The following is a 21615-nucleotide window of genomic DNA, read 5'->3' as shown; positions in this document are numbered from 1 at the left end:
AAGCCCATGGTATATGTATGTATGAAATAACTAACTACCATTCCCTTAAGTCAACAGAATTCCATAGTATGATTCATCTAGATTTGGCATAACTAAGGTATGAAATAATTAAAAATGTGTTTCTACTATATACTCCATCAATCAATCAATCTACTGTTGCCTTGAGTTTCTACTTATCTATGAACCAAAGCCTTCTTCCCTCCTATAATGGAGGCAGCCTTGCATTTCAATTTTTACAAAATTAATAGTTTAGTGCTCCAGTTGCACCAAAGTTTTATGAAAATAAAATGGGTTTTGACAACAACCATGAAAATATTCTATAATCATTAAAAAAAAAATTCTCCAAAATTACAACTGACAAAACACAATATGATACTCACTGGTTTCCTTCTAATCTGTTCTTTGATAAGAGCAACTCTATAATCATCCCTATGTACCATATTGTCAATAAAGATGTAATGATAGATAAGAAATATGGACTTCAGGAGCATTAGGGATCCTGCTGAAACATGAGGTCTGTCATCATCTGGGTCTGTGTCCTCACTAAGGATGGCAAGATATTCCTGAAAAGAGAGAAAAAATAAAAAATAATAATAATAAAATGAAGTTGTGAATAATGGTTTGGTCTAGGATACTACCAATGTACTGAATAAAGAGGAAGAAGGAAGAGATGGGACAAGAAAAGGAAGAGAAAGAAGAGGAGGAAAAGGAAGAGGAGGAGGAAGGAAAAGTTCTCATGGAGTATGATATACAAACACTACTTGTGAACTATCTTACACTACGTAAGTAGGAGGGTTAAAAGTGCAGTAATATTCTTAAATGTGCATAAATGCAATACACATGTCCATTACTCTTGTGAGAGGGAACCAAAGATTGTTATGGTTAATAATGATAATAATAATTGTTTCCTAAAGTTTCATTGTCATCATATCATTGACACGAAGAAGAAACATTACTGGCGCAAGCACTGAAGTTTGTGGAACTCCACTCATTACTGCTTTCCATCTTGACATCTTATACTTTACTACTGTCCTCATACATCTTTAAAAAAAATCTTTCATCTATTTGAGTAGTTTGCCTCTTAGTCCCCTAATTTCTACATAAGTTCACTATGAGGTCTATCTTTATATTCAGGGCTTTTTTTCCCTTACAAGGGAGGTAGCCAAGACAAAAGGCATGTCCCACTCCCATCCACCACCCTTTACTCCCTCTCATCATAGCTCCTCATGGATGACAGGTCATCCCTGTATCCTGCCCACTGCCCTGGGTCAGAAGCACTGTAGCAAGACACAGTCCATCCACAGCAAGGTTTCACTTAATCTGTGACTTGTCTCCCTCTCCATCCCCACATGCAGAAAAAGAGAAGATGGGGTTGAAATTCCTTCAGGATTCAGGCTGCATCAAAATATCATTCACACCTATTGTGATACAAGGAAGGGAGGGGATGGGGGGATCCCCTCCCTTCCTTGTATCACAATACCATCATTTAGAGAAGACACTAAGAGATGAAGGAAAGGAAAAAAACACAAAGAGAATGGAGACCGAAAGCAAAAAAAAAATTGAGAGTGGCCTATACCAACATCAACAGATTAATTTCAGGACTGAATGAACTTACTGATTACCTTCTAGAAGAAAAACCAGACATAATGGGAACTGTGGAGACTAAACTAAGGGGTGAAATACCATCCATCGATGTAACGATGTTGGACATGGACTATACAATTACTGGATTAAAAGCAGAGACAAGAAACAGGGAAGAGGAATCATGTTCTTGGCCAAGAAAAACTTGAATGTGACAAAAATTGCAGAGGGCAAAGGTAATGTAGAACTGATCATGATAAAAGTCGAAGACAAGAACATGAAAAGCAGAAAGTTTGTGGTGACTTAAGTGTCTCCAAAAACAAATGCTTGGAAAGAGAATGAGCATACAAAAATGCTAAAAGATACAAGGCAATCATTAAATGAGATACTAATAGGCCAGGGTAATCTGGTAATTATGGGGGACTTCAATTGCAAAGAAATTTGTTGGGAGAACATGACAGTGAGAGGAGAAGACTTGTGGGGTAATGTACTACTGGACATGACCATGGAATACACAATGACTCAGTGGGTCAGTGAAAACACCAGATACAGAAATAACAAGGAGCTGTCGAAATTAGATTTAATATTTACAACAGAACCTGAAATTGTGGATAAAATCCAATACAAGACACCAATTGGAAAGAGTGACTATATACTCATTGAAACTGAACTAAAGGAAGAAATATACATGGAGAGAAATGAAAAGCATAGGAAAGGAAGATTGATGTACAACAAAACGGACTTTGCAAAACTAAAGAAATTCTTCCAGAATGCAAACTGGGAATATTTTTACATGGAAGATACAAAAGTGGAAGAGAAATGGGATATTTTGATGAATAATTACAAGTACAATGAAGGGCCGGTGAATAGGCATGTACCAAGACAGAAGCTTGAAGGAGTGTAGATTAAATGCTGGTTCAACAAAAGATGCAGTGAGGCAAAAGATAGAAGGGACAGAGCTTGGAAAAGATGGAGAAAAGATAAAAAAAAAAACTGGAAAATGGCAAGTTTATATAAACTATAGAAATGAGTATGTTAAAGTGAGAAGAGAGAACAAAAGGAACCATGAAAAGAATATAATATATAGATAAATGCAAAGAGCAACTGAAGCTATTCTATTGATATAGGAAATGGTGAAAGTATGCCAAGAGAATAAAGAATACACAGAAGAATTAGAAATGGCCGAAGTCATGAATAATCACTTCAAATCTATCTTCACTAGAGAGAAAGCACAATATTGGGACGAAGGAAATGAAAGGCGATCTCCCCCCATGAGCGAGATAACAAAACAAACATACATACATACATATACCAAGGCTTTTCCCCTTTACAAGGGAGGTAGCCTAAAAGAAAAAGGCATAAATCCATTCCCACCCATTCCATCCCTCAATACACTCCACCCCCTCCACCCTCCCTCTCACCTTAGCATCTCCTGGATGACAGGTCATCCCTGTATCATGTCCACTGCCCTGGGTCAGAGGCAGTGTCGAAAGACACAGCACATCCACAGCAAGGCCACTTCATTAAATTGGCGACCCCCCCTCTCCATCCCCTCATGCAGAAAAGGAGAAGACGGGGAGAAATCCCTTCGGGCTGCGTCAAATTTTTCTCACACATACTACCTCACCCCCCATCCCCCCACCCATTCCACCTCATGCATCATAGCATCATCCATATACAACAATTCTCCATTCACCCCGTCTTCTGTCCTCTCCCATCCTTCCTCAACAGACATTCCCCTCTTCCCCAAAGCCCCCTTCATCCCATCCATCCATCTCATCCTAGGATGCCCCCTCATGTTCACTCCCTCCATATCTGCCTTCCATACCTCTTTTACTAGTCTTTCTTCACTCATTCTTTCCATATGTCCAAACCATCCTAATACTCTTTCATCAACCCTATCTCCCAACTCCTTCACCACCTCTGTTCTCCTCCTTACCTCCTCATTTCTCACTCTATCCAGCCTAGTAACCCCCATCATACTTCTCAGACACCTCATCTCAAACACATTCAAACTCCTTCTCTCTTCCTCTCTTATGTTCCGTGTTTCTACCCCATACAGTGCTGTTGGCACAATCACTCCTTCATACAGTCTCCTCTTAGCATCCATTCCCAATTGTCAATTCCTCACTACACGTTTTAATCCACCAAGGCATTTACTCGCTTCTCTCAATCTACATTCTACCTCCAACTCCACTCCCCCCTTTCCTGCCACATTTGCACCCAAGTATCTAAAACTATCCACTTCCTCCAGTCGCTCTCCCTTAATGTTCACTTCCAGTCTGCTGCCACTTTCACCCCTTGTACATCTCATCACCTTACTTTCACCCACATTTATCTTCAGCTTTCTTCTTTCACACACTCTCCCAAACTCTGTCACCAACTTCCTCAATCCCTCCTCTGATCCTGCTACAAGCGCAGTGTCGTCCACAAACAACAGCTGGCTCACCTCCCACTTTTCTCCATTTTCTTTAACCATCTCCAATCCCTGACCCACCACCTTTGCATTTGCCTCTTGCACCATCCCATCCATGTATAAGTTGAACAGCCAGGGTGACATAACACATCCCTGACAAAGTCCCACCTTTACCTCAAACCATTCACTCCCTCCATTTCTAATCCTGACACATACTCTACTACTCTCGTAAAAACTCTTGACAGCTCCTAGAAGCTTTCCTCCTATCTCATATATCCGCAAAACCTCCCTCAGTGCCTTCCTGTCTACCCTGTTATAAGCCTTTTCCAGATCCATAAAAGCCCAAAAAACATCCTTACCTTTTTGTATAGCTTTCTCACATATCTGTCTTATCACAAAAATATGATCTACACAACCTCTGCCTGTCCTAAATCCACACTATTCCTCACCAATTTCTCCCTCTGTTCCTCTCCTAATCCTCTCAATCAAGATCCTCCCATAAGCCTTCCCAACTACACTTAACAAGCTGATCCCTCTGAAACTACTACACTCACACTTGTCCCCTTTTCCCTTGTAAAGTGGAACTATACAGGCACTCCCCAGTCCTCCAGCATTCTACCCTCTCTCCAGCAAACATTAAATAACCTCACCAGCCAGTCCACCATCACTGTACCTCCTTTTTTTAGACCTTCTGCATGGCATCCATCCAGACCAGGTGCCTTACCTGCTTTCATCTTAACAACTGCCTTCACTTCATCCTTCCTTATTTCTCCTCCATTTTCCTCACTCATCACGGTAATTTTCTTAGCACTTTCCATTGCAACTATCTTTCCCTCTCTATCCTCCTTCACATTCAGCAACTCCCTAAAATACTCTGCCCATTTTCCCCTTACTGCCTTCTCTTCTATTATCATCTCTCCATCTGCACTTTTTACCTTTTCTTCTCTACTTCATTTGGCTCCTATTTCTTAATTTGTTTCCAAAACATCTTTTTATTACTTTCAAAATTTTCTGTCATACTCTTACCCCATTTCACATATCTCCTCTTTGCCTCCTTTACCTTGTGCTTTACTTCTCTTTTCTTTTCTTTGTACCTCTCATATGACTCCCTCGTCCTATTTTGTAACCAATCTGTGAAAGTTCACTTCTTCTCTTCTACAACCTTCTTCATTTCCTCATCCCACCATTCACTACCCTTCCTTCTATTTAATCCCATCCTTCTTGTTCCACACACCATCTTTGCACACTTTATGACTCCCTCCTTGAACCATCCCCATTCCTCCTCCACTCCTAGCTCTGCTCTATCATTTACTCCCTCCCACTCCTCTCTCAGCTTCTTGTACTCCTTCTCCTTTTACTTTTCATTTAAAGAGTTCACTCAAAGCACCTCCCTACCTTTTGTCCTTTTCCTCTTTCTCCATCTATCCTCCACTCTCAACTTACCTTCCACCAAAAAATGATCTGATATTCCCCCACTCTCTCCCCTTAGCACATGTACATCCTTAACTCTTCCTATTATACTCCTATCTACCACTACATAGTTCATTAATGCTCTATCTACCACCCTTCCATCCACCACCCTCTCCCATGTGTACTTATGCTTGACTTTCTTCCAAAACACTGTATTTGCTATCATCAACTCTCTTTCTAGACACATCTCCACCATCAACTCTCCACTACGATTCTTTCCTGGAACTCCACATTTCCCAACCACTCCGTCAATTGGTTCACTACCAGGCCCATATGCACTTACAAAAACCCACATCTCCTTTCCCAGTTTCACCTTCATCCACATTATCCTTGAGGAAACCTCCTTCCACTCCACTACACGCTTACCTATCTCTTCACTTACTAGTATAGCCACCCCTTCTCTCCCTCTCTTCACTCCTGAACGCCTCCCAATTGCACTCCCAAACTCACACTCGCCCTTCCCTCTCCACTTAATTTCACTCAAAACCAACACATCCATCTTTCTTCTCACAAACACACTACCTATCTCTTCCCTTTTACTTTCATCTGTACCACATCCACGCACATTAAAAGACAGATTGGAAAAAGCACAGCGACAATCCAGAAAACGGATTCCAAACGGGTTCCAAATAGATTCATATGATTTAGGCAGTTTTTGCATGTTTTATTTCTATACACCATACAAAAACCGGCTAAATCATATGAGTCTATTTTTCGCATAGACTCGGGCGACTTCATACAGGTCTTCAATATTAAGAGGGAATTAATACCAATTTTGGTCAAATTTTCATATTGGATACGAAGCAGGCGGGAAATAACGGTCTCAAGCGGTCAGGACGTATATCTAATTAGAAGTGGTTGGCCACAACTTCGCCAACCGTATAGTCAATGAATGGAATAAACTTCCTGCAGAGGTAGTACAATGTACGTTTCGAAGTTTTAAGATTTAGATAAACACTTAAGCAATATGCTGTAATGCCTGCCAAACAATTGTTTGGTTCGCTTGTTTATTTATGTCGATATGATTATTATTATTATTATTATTATTATTTTTTTTTTTTGTAAACCTTTGATTGAACTACATTTTATGCAAAGGTAGTGGAATGTATCGCAGCTCGAATTTTTAAAATTAAGTTGGATATGGATCTAAGCAATGTGATATAATGTCTATCAATTAAATAGTTTGGTTATTTGTTTTTAATCGTTCATTCGTTTGTTTACTTATTTTGTATCAAACCTCATAATGAATCGAAAGTCTCCTGTTGGCATGTTTTATCACTACAATGAATTGCAAAACAAAGAATTACAAAGGAATAGCATACCGACAGGGAACCTTTTGGTCCATAACTAGGTCGGATGCGAAAAAATTATGATAAATAAATTAAAGAAAAAGAAAATATATATATATATAATAATATAAATAATATAAAATAGAATAAATAAATGCATAGGTATAGTTAGATAATAAACAAACAGGTAAATAGTAAATTATAATAAATTGACAGATAAGTAATAATAAATAAGAATCAAGCAAATAATAATAAACAAATAATAACAAACAAATAAACAAATAATATAAAATAAATGACAGTCATTACAGCATCTTGCTTAGGTGTTTAAACGAATCTTAAATCTTCGAACTTAACTACATTGCACTGCCTCTGCAGGAAGTTTGTTCCATTCATTAACTACAAGGTTGGCGAAATTGTTTCTACCCACTTCCAAATTAAATCTATTTCCTGACAGTTTGAGACCATGTGTTACACATATCATACTAATTTTTATAATTTCAACTTCCAGAAACCCATACGTCATATGTACCACATTACACAATACTGTATTCTTTGAACTTCCAGAGAGCTGTACATCACAAAAATCAGTAACTACCTAAATACACAATTTCACTTACTCTCAATTCTTGATGGCGTTCTTGACCAATACCAAGCTCATTCAAAACGGCAATGAATTCGGTACCCGTCCAGATTTTTCCTGATCTGTCGAACTCTTTGTAGTCTGTGAGGTTATTCGAGTTGCCATCCATCCAAGAGCTGAGGCATGACAACAGCTGGGCCTAATAAAAAAAAAAAAAAAAAAAAAAGTGATGATAATGATGATGACGATGCTTACAAAATTAACTACTACTGATTCAGTTTTCTACAAACGGATTACTAAAGTAAAAATTAAAAAGAAATAACGGTATGACAATTATACAACTGTACACATATACACACTATGGACAAAGGGGTTCACAGGAATTTTTGTAGGGGAAAGGTAAAATTAGACATTATAAGGTTATATCAAGACACTTCAAATTGGTCGCTTATGCATATTTACATGATCTACATGAGTTACATTTTGACTATCATCAATCACACACTGATATTCTATAACATAAAATATTAACGAAAGTATACGTGACGACCGGCATAGTTTCAAACTCATACTGGATTTCTGGGGGTTTAGTTCCACTCCCTTTGTGAATCAATGCATATTGTGAAGTAAGGATCCCATCCACCACAGGAGACGAGTGACGGCCATTCATTCAGCGGTCTTGCCAATGCAGGGCGTGAGGGTCCTGTTCCAACCCACAGGGAGCTGTTCCGGCTCCCAAAAAGCATCGACGAGAGCCAGAGCTCTAGATGTTTCAGAAAGGAGCAGTATCCTTACTCTTCTTTCGAGCTCGACGGAATTCCTCGAGCATGAAGGCAGTCCGTCGAAGCAGTTTGAACCATAGAAGTGTTGACCACATCCTCTTTACCAGGTCTCAGCAAGTGCAGCTCCTGCCTGGCCAGGAGGGTAGTTGGGCAGTGAAAGTGGTCCACAAACTGCTGTGCAAACAACTGAGCCTGGTGTTGGGGTTGTGGGTCATCATAGGGGGAGGGGGTACTGTACTTGTTGCCAGCTGCAGTTTCTTCAAAAGAATGCAAGCGGTGATTTGGTCGGAGAAAGTGTCAAACCATTCCAATCACTTCTCCTCCCGCGTAGATCCCTTTCTCCAGTTCGTGTCTGATGGCAGAGCGCAGTTCAGTCCTCTCCTCCAGGGAAAGGTGGCGCCACAAAAATCTACGAAACACGTTGCCCCGGTGATTCTATTCCCGGATGGTGTCGTTGTAGTACCACCGGTCAACGTGTCGATTGGAGCCCAGCTTCCTCCTGTGGACAGCCCGCTTCGCAGCGGCTTGGACGGCAGTTATGAATTCCCGATAGAGGTTATATATGTCGTGTGTTTGTGTGTGTGGGGTGGGGGGAGGATTGTACCATCGATGTAGTTCCTCCTAAAAGAGCATCCAGTTGGCCTTCTCTGTTCCAACGCAGAGGCAGGGGAGATGGCAGAAGCTTCACGGCTAAGTTGTGACGACGGCAGTGATCACTAGTGTACTGAGGGTCTACCATCCAGTGAATACAGTGAGTGCACAGAGGCTGCAGGAACCCAGTGTGTGTGTTGGGGGGGGGGGGGGACAGAGCAGCCTCCATGGGGGGCCACATAGGTGGAGGGACATGGGGTGACCATAGGAGGTGGAGCCTCGTTGCGGTCCATAGAAAAGAGAGAGGAGTGGTCCATTTGCAGGGGTGGTGGCTTTCTTCGCCTGCTGCAGATATTCATCCTCGTAATCGTATTTTTATCCATCGAGTATTAACTGACATAATAATTAGTCTTTGATTATGTGTTTCAGGAATTTGCAAGGTTAAAAGCAAGAGAGATTAATTTTTGAATTACCTAAATTACACGGCTCATTTTTCTAATAAAAAATATGGATAGAATCTTTGTTGCTTGTTCATTTTTTACTTATCAGTTTTTTCTCAATCAAATTCACTGAAAAATAATATAGATGTTTTACTCTAGGGACAAGGGATGGATGGGAGTGGGGAAGCTATGTTGAAAGTCCACCTTCTCATCCGGACCTATGTCGGCCGATTGGCCGTCTGTCATAAGCCTCTTAACTAATGCCTTCCGTGCTAGACCATCTTGGACCATATCCTTGATTAACCTACAGTTTCCCTTCTCCCTTTGTGTGATTTCCTTAATCTAATCTCCCCATCGCTTTTTAGGCATGTCAGTTGGCCTTTTGGTCTTTGGTTTCCAGTTGCACATTCTTCCTGTGTCCCTGGAGCCTGTCATCCCAAGTACGTGCACATACTGAGCTGATTCCTTTCAATGATGGTATGAACGGACACTACAGCAAACAATTTTCTGGTTTTTCTTTTCATTTCTGATCCTGTCCCTCCTGGTCACACCATAGATTAGTAGTAAGATTCTTATTTCTGTGGCTTCGATTTTACTTTTGAGTCCAGGTTTCACTGCTGTACAGTAGTACTGGTCTTAATATGGCTATGTAAATGCACATTTTCACATCCTCAGGCATTTTCATTTCCTTGTGGAGTGGGTATAATGCATTAAGATTTTGGTGAACTTGGCAACACTGTTGTTCACTTCCTATTTAATAAGATTATTTGATGAAAGTTTGGTGCCTTGATAGTAGAAGTTTGTGGTTTATTTGAGGACATTTCTATTTATGATGCTATCATCCTCCCAAGGTTGTTTTCCTACTTTCATGTATACCGTTCGTTTTGCTGTAGCTTAATTTCAGGCCCGTCTTGGTTAGTTCTTGGCCCCGCTGCTTAATGATGGCTCGCAGTCAGGAGATGATTTCTCCTGGTTGCGTTACGTCGTCAGCATACCCAAATTGCTCAGCTTTGTTGTATTCCGTTTTGTTGTAGCTTAATTTCAGGCCCTCCTTGGCTAGTTCTTGACCCCATTGGTTCATGATGGCTTGTAGTTGGGAGATGATCTTCCCTGGTTACGTTATGTCGTCAGCATACTCAAATTACTAAGTTTTGTTGTATTCCGTTTTGTTGTAGCTTAATTTCAGGCCAGCCTTGGTTAGTTCTTGACTCCATTGGTTCCTTATAACTTGTTTCTCCTGGTTACGCTATGTCGTCAGCATACCGTTCTACATTTAGGATATGTATGAGGTACAGGAAGAACGGGAGAGGTGAAAGGACACTTCCTTGTCGTACGTCAGTGTTAAGGGCAAAGTATTTTGTGCTACCTAAAACAGTCTTGTTCTGCTTTTTGTGTGTACTCCTGATAGCAAATCAGCTAACTACACCACTGGAAGCCTCTGACCATTTGAGAGGGAATGAAGCCTTTCACTTCAAGAGCGAAGTGATGTAGTATCCAGAAGACGTTGCCGTATTTCAGAGTAGCCGCGGTTCTATACGCCATAATCCCAAAGGGAAAATTTGAACCCTTTCTGTTGCATGTTAAAGGAATATTAAAACACTTCGCAAATGTGCGAACGGTCCAGGCAGCAATTAGAACAATTGCACTGACCTTGGATACAGTTTGCCTACCGGCTGCATTCCACACAAGAATGGTAAAGTCAAGTGTGATGATTATGATAAATCCACGAAGAAGTGATGTGAATCTATAACAAATCCATTCCTGTCCTGTGAGGTGGCTGGTATTTATTATAAACATACCAAAATCAGTCAAAATGTCAAGTAAAACTAAGAATGTCTGAACTGGAAAGAAGGCATAACGAGAACAATTAATGTCAAAAATACATTAGTGAAGACAATAGAACAGTTATATGATTCTTTTGCTGGGTTTTATTTCAGTATTCAACCTAGCTGTCATCAGGCAAATTCATTCAGACGAGGGAAATAATCACTGCGAAATAATCAAATCTATCTCCATTAATCCTTCTGCTGCGTTATTGTTGTTGTCGTTCCCTAAAAAGTCTGGCCGAGCAGTTCCCTCTCTGAGGAACGCCTTGGCTGGAACGGGGTTTTCCCACAAATCCCTTACAGAGTGTATATTGTGTTGTTGGCGTCCATGGTTGTGTACAATGCAGTCTTCCATAATGTGTTGTATAGTATGGGTTGACTGATATGTTACATCTCGGACAGTTATCTGTGATGCGGTCATCCAACCTCTTCTGGTAACTTAGAAGGGCTGGACGGTGGCCGCACCGCAGCCTGGCCAGATAGACTCTGTCCTCTCGGGGGGAGAGAGGATTCAGAAGGACGGATATCAAGGGGTCTGGCATGCAGCAGTGTGTTGCGTTACAGATGGTGGTGAGGAACCTACGCCATAAGGCGCATGTCTGCGGCCGAAGCCGTCATCGTTGCACTATGTCCTTGGACTGTTAGGAATCGGAGAGAACTACGGGACTCGAACCCACGACTAAGAAGATGCGAAACCAGCACGTTTCCCATTGCATTACGAATATTACAGGCATGCTTATCCTAGCTGCCGCCAATCGGTTTGATTCAACTGAATTAAATTGAATTAAATTTATCAAATCAAATCCCGTTTAAGTGAAAAGGATAATCGAATCTCGAGAACTCGTCAGTTTGAAGTCGTCTTACCATTTCTCGGCATTCTCGAACTTTGTGCTTAGACTCTGCCATTTTCTCAAGTTCGTTCTTCGTTTCGAGAATGTCGTGCTGGGCAAAGGAGTTTGAGGCAGCTTCCCTCGCACTGTCCTCGATGTTGTGGGCTTCGTCCAGGATCACCACTTGACCCCTAAGGTTTATGTCTAACTGCAAGAGGAGAGGAAGAACACGGTGAACAAAACTGACTGAATGCATGTGCACATACACACACACACACACACACACACGTACACACACAAACGCACAACGAATTAAATTTGATAGCGAATTTAGTGCTGTATCTTCTCAATGTATATATTCTCTAATATTACTATTTGTCTGGCTTTCTTAGCAAGCCCACTAAATGTTTCATCGTAATGTTTTCATCATCGTGCACTGTAAAAGCCTGATACGTGTAAATCTATCCTGATGGAATGTCTTTCGAGGCCGAAGTGATAAAGATGAAACAGATGTGATCTAAATGATAAAAAGTGTGAACACTAGGATTCCAAATTAAAGAAAGAAGAAATAAATAAATAAATAAATAAATAAAGGATATGTCCTCAAAACTAAATGTCCAAGCTAATGATTTCCAAGCTCATTACACTTGGAAAAGGTAAATCACTACTCGCCCACATGGGTTATATCATCCCAAAGGGATTATAAGCATGTCCTTCCTAGTGTTTACTCCTCTAGATTACTCAAACTATACATACACTCACAGACACACACACACACACACACTTCAACGAATGGACGGCTTAGAAGACGTTCTGAAGAAAAGTGAAGTCTGTGGATCCCAACGCAAAGAGAAGTGCCTAGTGTTTTTGCAGGGTGGGGGGGAAATTGCTCGTGGAGTAGTGGGAACGTAGGGAAAGAGGAAAAGGGGAGGGATTACTGAGGGAAATGGAAGGAAATGAGGAGGGAGTAGACTTTGACCACCCAGACAAGCGGAAGGTAAACAAAAGACTTAGCGAGGATCAAATGTCTAATAAAAATGTAAAGATTAGAAGTATAGAGAGGAGCAATACAGAAGAAAGTGACGAGAATATGTTCCAGGGATTTAAAGAGGGTGGGGGGGACACAACCCCCCCCCCCCCCGACTGATAAGACTAGAGGAGAGAGTTGATAAGGTGATCGAGGACTTGGAGCGTAAGTTAGGTAACGTAGACTCCATTTTTCAAAGAATTGAAAGGTTGGAACAACTAGAGAAGGCTAACAGAAACTTAACTGAAGAAATAGAGGACCTAAAAAGACAGTTAGGAAATGTAAAGGAGGAGAATGAGAAATTGAAGAAGAATAGTAATGAAAACAGAGAGAAACTAGCTACAGAAGCTAAAAATTGGAGAATAACTCAAGAAGGGAATAAGGTTTCATTCACTGACATAGTCAAACAGCAATTGAAAGAACATAATGAAGACTCAGTTATTAAAGTGATGAGACAGAAGGAGAATATAGTAAGAGAATTAGCTGACAAAAAGAAATGTATAATTATATTAGGAATGGAAGAGAAACATAACCCAGATAGAACTGCAAGAATCAAGGAGGAAAATGAAAGAGTAAGCAGTTTATTAAAATTAGTCCAGGAAGATGAACCAGAAATTATAAAGGAAATTGAGGAAAAATTCAGACTCGGAAAATATAGTACAGATAAGACCAGACCAATTAAGATTAAATTCAGGTCACAAACAACAGCAGAGAAAATTCTATCCAAGACAGGGAAACTAGCAACAAATGATCAATATAAAAAGGTATGGATAAAAAGAGAAATGAATAAGGAGGAAAGAGAGGCAGAAAAGCAGAAAAGAATTGAAGCTAAGGCAAAAAACGAGGAAAGAACGGAGTCAGAGAAAGAGAGATTCTATTGGAGAGTAGTGAACATGAAAATAAAGCAGTTCGACATACTAAAGAAAAACATAAGGGAAACAGAGAATACAATGGAAGTGGCAGAACCCTAAGAGTGTCTTACACAAATATAGATGGATTGATAACAGGATTGAATGAACTGAATGATTATTTGAAAGAAAAAGTACCGGACATAATGGGAATTGTAGAAACAAAATTAAAAGGCCCACTACCACCCAACAGTGTAGGACATGATACATACAATTATTGGATTAGAAACAGAGAGAAAAAACAAGGGGGTGGAGTTATGTTCCTGACTAAGAAGGATATAAACGTGAAAGGTGTCATATATGGAAAGAATACAGTAGAGATGATTATGATAGAAGTGGAAGACCGGGATAAGAAGAGCAGAAAATTTGTGATCAATTATGTGCCTCCGAAAACAGCCTCATGGGAGGAGAGTGAACATAAAAGTATGTTAGAGGACACAAAGATAGCATTAACTAAAATAATGGAAGACGGAGGAAGAATAGTTATGATGGGCGACTTTAATTGCAAAGAAATCTGCTGGGAAGAAATGACAGTAAAGAGTGGTGATGACTCATGGGGAAATGCTCTACTTGAGATGATTACTGACCATTCAATGACACAATGGATACAAGAGAACACTAGGTATAGAAATGAAGAAGAACCATCGAGGCTAGACTTAATAATTACATCTGAACCTAGAATAGTGGACAAGATTGAATATAAAACACCAATAGGTAAAAGTGACCACATATTGATTGAACTGGAACTTAATGAAGAAAAATATATGAAAAGAAATGAACAATATAGAAAAGGAAGAATGATGTATGAAAAAACAAACTTTGATAAAATAAGAGAATTCTTCCAACAAGAAAACTGGGAAGAAATATACAAAGAAGAAACAACAGTGGAAGAGAAATGGAATATTTTGACAAAAATTTACAAAAAAGGAGTGGAAAAGTATGTCCCGAGACAAAAACAAGAAAAAGAATATGTAAAATGCTGGTACAACAAAAGTTGTAGGGAGTTAAAGGACAAAAGAGACAAAGCCTGGAACAGATGGAAAAAAGACAGAAGACCTGAAAAATGGAAAATATATACTGGTTATAGAAATGAATATGTACAAACGTGCAGAGAGGAAAAAAGAAAATATGAAAAAGATGTTATAGAAAAGTGTAAAGATCAACCAAAACTATTCTACAGATTTGTAAACAATAAACTGAAAAACAAACAAGACTTAGAGAAATTAAGACAAGGAGGAGTTGAATACACTGAGGAAATGGAAATGGCAGAAATTATGAACAAACATTTTAAATCAGTGTTTACAAGGGAAAATATACAACCTGAAGAGATTGAGTGGAAGGAAAAAGTCCCCCCTATGGAAGAAATAGAAGTAACAAAGAATGAAATATTGACACACTTGGGTAATTTTGATGTCAGAAAATCGCATGGGCCAGATGAAATAGCAAACTGGATTCTGAAAGAATGCAGGAATGAACTGGCAGACAAAATACATAGCATAATAAGCAGTTCCTTAAAAGAAGGAAAAGTTCCAGAAGATTGGAAAAAAGCAAATATAGTACCTATATATAAAGGAGGAAATAAAGAAGAACCTACCAACTATAGACCAGTCTCTCTAACAAGTACAATAGCAAAAATATGTGAAAGAATTATCAAAAGTAGATGGGTAAAATACTTGGAAAAAAACAACGTACTAAATCCAAGGCAATTTGGATTCAGACAAGGACGATCATGCGTCACCAATTTAATATGTTTCTATTCAAGGCTAATAGATATAATACAAGAAAGAGATGGATGGGCTGATTGTGCATTTCTAGACCTAAAAAAAGCTTTTGACAAAGTACCACATAAGAAGTTGCTTAAGAAATTAGAATATGAAGGAGGAATACAAGGTAAATTGCTAAATTGGATGGAAGACTTTTTGCAAGAAAGAAAAATGAGAGTAGTGATAAGAGATCAGCACTCAAAATGGAATGAAGTAATAAGCGGTGTCCCGCAGGGAACAGTTCTGGCCCCAATAATGTTTGCTATATATATTAATGATATGGAAGAAGGAATTGAAAGCTATATGAGCTTCTTTGCAGATGATGCAAAATTACTGAAAAGAGTGAAAACTGAAGAAGATTGTGAATCACTACAGAGAGATCTAAATAAAGTACAAGAATGGAGTAGGAAGTGGGAGATGGAGTTCAATACAAAAAAGTGTAGTATAATGGAATTTGGAAAAAGCAAAAACAGAATAACAGGATCATATAATTTGGGAAAAGAAGGAATAAAAAAAGTAGAAAATGAGAAGGACCTGGGAGTCATTGTTATGAATAATATGTCACCTGAGAAACATATAAATAAGATTTTTGGAGAAACTTATAATTTAATAAGAACAATCAAAGTGGCATTTACATACCTGGATGAAGAAATGGTGAGGAAAATCCTAATCACCCTGATAAGACCAAGATTGGAATATGCAGCAACGATATGGTCACCAAGTACAAAAAAATGTATAAAAAAAACTTGAAAGAATACAAAGAGCAATTACAAAACTGGCACCAACACTCTCAAAACTATCATATGAAGAGAGACTACAAAAACTTAAACTACAGACACTAGAGCAAAGAAGAGAGAGAGGAGATTTGATAACTATTTACAGAATCATGAAAGGCATAGAAATTACTGATAGAGAGAATCTGATAAAATGGGATGACAGAAATACAAGAGGACACGGAAAGAAAATAAAAAAAGACAGCTATAGAAGAGATTTTAAAAAGAACAGCTTTCCTCACAGAGCAATAGACAGTTGGAACAAGTTAGATGAGAAAGTGGTGTGTGCAAAAACAATACATGAATTTAAAAATAGTTTAGATAAAATGAGATATGAAGACGGGACCCCACGAGCATAGCTCCCCTTCCCGTAAAATACAACTAGGTAAATACAACTAGGTAAATACACACACACACACACACACGCGCGCGCGCGCGCGCGGGATACAGAAATCACGAATTTAAAGAAAGACATTATGGATCTAAGGAATGGAATACCTCGAAGTAAACAAAGGGGTATGTGATTTAAAGAAAAATGCTGAAACAAATAATGAGCTAAGTGATTTAAAAAGAACTGAAGTAAAATATGAAAATGAAAGGATGAAAAACAACGATACCAGCAATAGTACGACTTTAAAAAAAAATTTGGTATATGATAAAATAAGGCAATGTATGAAAAAACTGAAAATAATTTAGAAGAGGATTTGTTAAAGATTAAAAAAGAATGAAAAAAAAACAAGAAACCGAAAAATAGGTTTTGAATAAATAGTACAAATACAGGAGAATGCAAAAGGGTTTGAGATATAGTGGATAAGAAAAAGTGTATTGAAGTATTTGGACTAAAGTAAAAATATGGTCTGGTTAGGTACTTGAAAGAAAAAGAAGCGAAAGAAATAGTAAAAACAATCCTAAAAGAAGTAAAAGACGGAGATCAAGAAATAGAAAAGGAAATAGATGAAGTGTATAGAATGGTACAATACACTAAAGAAATCAAACACTTAAAATAAAATTAAGGTCACAAATGGTAGCAGAAGACATATTAGCAAAATCAGAAAATTTAGCAAAGCGTGAACACTATCAAAATATATGAATAATGAGAGAAATGAATGTTGAGGATAGAGAAAGACACTAAGAGTAACTACAAAGATATCCCCAACATTTTCAAAACTGTTATATGAGGAGAGATTGTCAAACCTGAAATTACCGACTCTGGAACAAAGAAGAGAAAGAGGGGACTTGCTAATGATCTATAGAATCATGAAATGTATGGAAGTCTTTGATAAAGAAAAGTTATTAAATTGGGATAACAGAATTACAAGGGGACGTGAAAAGAAACTAAAAAAGGACAGTTATAGAAGATATATATATATATATATATATATATATATATATATATATATATATATATATATATATATATATACATATATAAAAATAGATCTAAAAAAAATCCACACAGAGTGGTGGATATTTGGAACAAAATGGACGAAACAATAGTGTGTGCAAAAACTATACACGAGTTTAAGAGCAAACTAGACACTGCGAGATACAAAGATGGGACACCACGAGCGTATCTCCCCTTCCCGTGCGATAGAAATGGGTAAATACACACACACACACACATACACGTATATATATATATATATATGTGTGTGTGTGTGTGTGTGTGTGTGTGTGTGTGTGTGTGTGTGTGTGTGTGTGTAGATACATGCAAACAAGTCTCTGTGTGCGTGTTTTCTGCGTTGTGTGTGATTATTTAAGATAAAATAAAATATGGTGATGGTGATGATGGAGGTAATGGTGGTGACTAACACGAGTGAGAGAGAGAGAGAGAGAGAGAGAGAGAGAGAGAGAGAGAGAGAGAGAGAGAGAGAGAGAGAGAGAGAGAGAGAAGCGATATTCGCGTGTCTTCTTATTGCTTACTGCTTCTCGGGTGAGGGGATCTATGAGGTAGCTGTAGGGGCAGAAGACAATGTTGGCTGCTTGCTCGAGGCCCCGTGCCACGAAGTAGGGGCAAGCCTTGAAGCGCTTCCCGACGGCAACCAGGTCCTCGAGGTCCCAAGCCCCCTGAAGTCCAAAATTAGCAATCTGGTCATGCGTCTTCATCCTCTGTGCCCCGTGGTTGAAACAGCATCCCAAACCTCGCAAGGGATTGGTCTGCGTAGAGAGTAGTACCTGGTGGATGGAAGAGATAATGTAAGTTATGAATAACTTAACGTATGCATACACACACAAGCATACGCGGGATCTTACGAGTATAAGTCTTGTAAATACACATAATGTTGAACATAGCAATGGATAACGTAATGACCCAATGGATGAAGGAACTAACAATATAAAGAGGCGAAGATACACTTGCGAGGATGGACCTGATACTAACCAAAGAAATGGAAGAGATAATGATGCACTGATAACACACATACATACATGCATACATATACCAAAGGCTTTTTCCCAATTACACGGGAGGTAGAAAAAAAAAAGGCAGAAACCACTCCCACCCATTCTATCCCCTACACACATTATATATATATATATATATATATATATATATATATGTATATATTATATATATATATATATATTACACACAAACACACACTTCAACGAACGGACGGCTTAGAAGACATTCTGAAGAAAATTTAAGTTTTATGGATCCCAACGCAAAGAGAAGTGCCTATTGTATTTACAGGGTGGGGGGGGAATTGCTCGTGGGGTAGTGGGAAAGTAGGGAAAGAGGAGAAGGGGAGGGATTGCTGAGGGAAAGGGAAGGAAATGAGGAAGGAGAGGACTTGGCCCAGGCAGACAGGCGAAAGGTAAACAAACGGCCCCCCGACCAGCTGAGCGACGATGAAATGTCTAATAAAAATGTAAAGATTAGAAGTATAGATAAGAGCAATACAGTAGAAAGTGATGAGAATATTTTCCAAGGATTTAAAGAGGGTGGGGGGGACACAAACCCCCCCGACTGACAAGACTAGAAGAGAAGGTCGATAAGATGATCGAGGACTTGGAGCGTAGGTTCGGTCATGTTAACAACATTATACGGAGGGTTGAAAAATTGGAAGAACTACAGAAGGCGAACAAAAAATTAACTAAGGAAATTGAAGAATTAAAAAAAAAGTTAAAAGAAGTAAAAGATGAGAATAAAGTCTTAAAGGAGAATAATAAGGAGAACAAGGAGGGTTGGAAAAAAATCCAAGAAAATAGCAAAGTTGCATTCACTGACATAATCAGACAGCAAATGAATGAACAAACTGAAAACTCAGTTATTAAAGTGATGAGACAGAAGGAGAATATAGTAAGAGACTTAGCAGACAGAAAGAAATGTATAATTATATTAGGAATGGAAGAGAAACATAACCCAGATAGAACCACAAGAATCAAAGAGGAAAATGAAAAATTAAGAAATTTACTAGAATTAGTTCAGGAAGATGAACCAGAAATAATGAAACAAATCGAAGAGAAATTCAGGCTCGGGAAATATAGTACAGACAAGACCAGACCAATTAAGATTAAATTCAGGTCACAAACTACGGCTGAGAATATCTTATCCAAAACAGGGAAACTAGCAACAAGTGAACAATATAAAACGGTATGGATAAAAAGGGAAATGAATAAAGAGGAAAGAGAGGAAGAAAAACAGAAAAGACTTGAAGCTAAGGAAAAAAACGAGATAAGAACGGAGTCAGAAAAAGAGAGATTCTATTGGAGAGTAGTGAATATGAAACTAAAGAAAGTCGACATACAAGAGAAAAACAAAAGGGAAACAGAGAACACAATGGAAGTGACAGAAAACTAAGAGTGTCTTACACAAATATAGATGGATTAATAACAGGATTGAATTAGCTGAATGATTATTTGAAGGAAAAAGAACCAGACATAATGGGAATTGTAGAAACAAAATTAAAAGGTCCGCTACCACCCAACAGTGTAGGACATGATGCATATAATTATTGGATTAGAAACAGAGTGAAAAAGGAAGGGGGTGGAGTTATGTTCCTGACTAAGAAGGATATAAACGTGAAGTGTGTCACATATGGAAAGAATACAGTAGAGATGACAATGATGGAAGTAGAAGACAGAGATAAGAAGAGAAGAAAGTTTGTGATAAATTATGTGCCCCCGAAAACAGCCTCATGGGAAGAGAGTGAACATAAAAGTATGTTAGAGGACACAAAGATAACATTAAACAAGATAATGGAAGAGGGAGGAAAACTAGTTATGATGGGCGACTTTAATTGCAAAGAAATCTGCTGGGAAGAAATGACAGTTAAGGGTGGAGACGGCTCATGGGGAAACGCTCTACTTGAGATGATTACTGACCATACAATGACACAATGAATACAGGAGAACACTAGGTATAGAAATGAAGAAGAGCCATCGAGACTAGACCTAATAATCACATCCGAACCTAGAATAGTGGACAAAATTGAATATAAAACACCAATAAGTAAAAGTGACCACATATTGATTGAACTGGAACTTAATGAAGAAAAATATATGAAAAGAAATGAACAATATAGAAAAGGAAGAATGGTGATTGAAAAAACAAAATTTGATAAAATAAGAGAATTCTTTCAAAAGGAAAACTGGGAAGAAATATACAAAGAAGAAACAACAGTAGAAGAGAAATGGAATATTTTGACAAAAATTTACAAAAAAGGAGTGGAAAAGTATGTCCCAAGACAAAAACAAGAAAAAGAATATGTAAAATGCTGGTACAACAAAAGTTGTAGGGAGTTAAAAGACAAAAGAGACAAAGCCTGGACCAGATGGAAAAAAGACAGAAGACCTGAAAAATGGAAAATATGTACCTGTTATAGAAATGAATATGTACAAACGTGCAGAGAGGAAAAGAGAAAATATGAAAAAGATATCATAGAAAAGTGTAAAGATCAACCAAAACTATTCTACAGATTTGTAAACAATAAACTGAAAAACAAACAAGACTTGGAGAAATTAAGACAGGAGGGAGTTGAATACACTGAGGAAATGGAAATGGCGGAAATTATGAACAAACATTTTAAATCAGTGTTTACAAGGGAGAACATACAACCTGAAGAGAACGAATGGAAAGAGAAAGTCCCCCCTATGGAAGAAATAGAAGTAACAAAGAATGAAATATTAACACACTTGAGTAATCTTGATGTCAGAAAATCGCATGGACCAGATGAAATAGCAAACTGGATACTGAAAGAATGCAGGAATGAACTGGCAGACAAAATACATAGCATACTAAATAGTTCCTTGAAAGAAGGAAAAGTTCCAGAAGATTGGAAAAAAGCAAATATAGTACCTATATATAAAGGAGGAAATAAAGAAGAACCTACAAA

The 21615-nt window shown here is 38.4% G+C and overlaps 1 protein-coding gene across 1 annotated transcript in view; it reads right to left on the bottom strand.

Moving 5' to 3' along the window:
- The window catches only part of LOC143032210 (uncharacterized), a 458897-nt gene that overhangs the window by 44511 nt on the left and 392771 nt on the right, over positions 1-21615 (bottom strand). Inside the window, exons 8-11 of the mRNA XM_076196680.1 lie at positions 18203-18454; positions 11843-12016; positions 7377-7538; positions 381-563 (exon numbers count right to left, since the gene is read on the bottom strand). Of these exons, the coding sequence (XP_076052795.1) occupies positions 381-563; positions 7377-7538; positions 11843-12016; positions 18203-18454 (771 nt within the window). The remainder of the gene's footprint in view (positions 1-380; positions 564-7376; positions 7539-11842; positions 12017-18202; positions 18455-21615) is intronic.

This window comes from Oratosquilla oratoria, chromosome 13 (assembly GCF_046742065.1).
Source record: "Oratosquilla oratoria isolate Oo_2021 chromosome 13, ASM4674206v1, whole genome shotgun sequence".
NCBI classification, from domain to species: domain Eukaryota; kingdom Metazoa; phylum Arthropoda; class Malacostraca; order Stomatopoda; family Squillidae; genus Oratosquilla; species Oratosquilla oratoria.
This window is presented reverse-complemented; position numbering and strand designations above follow the sequence as displayed.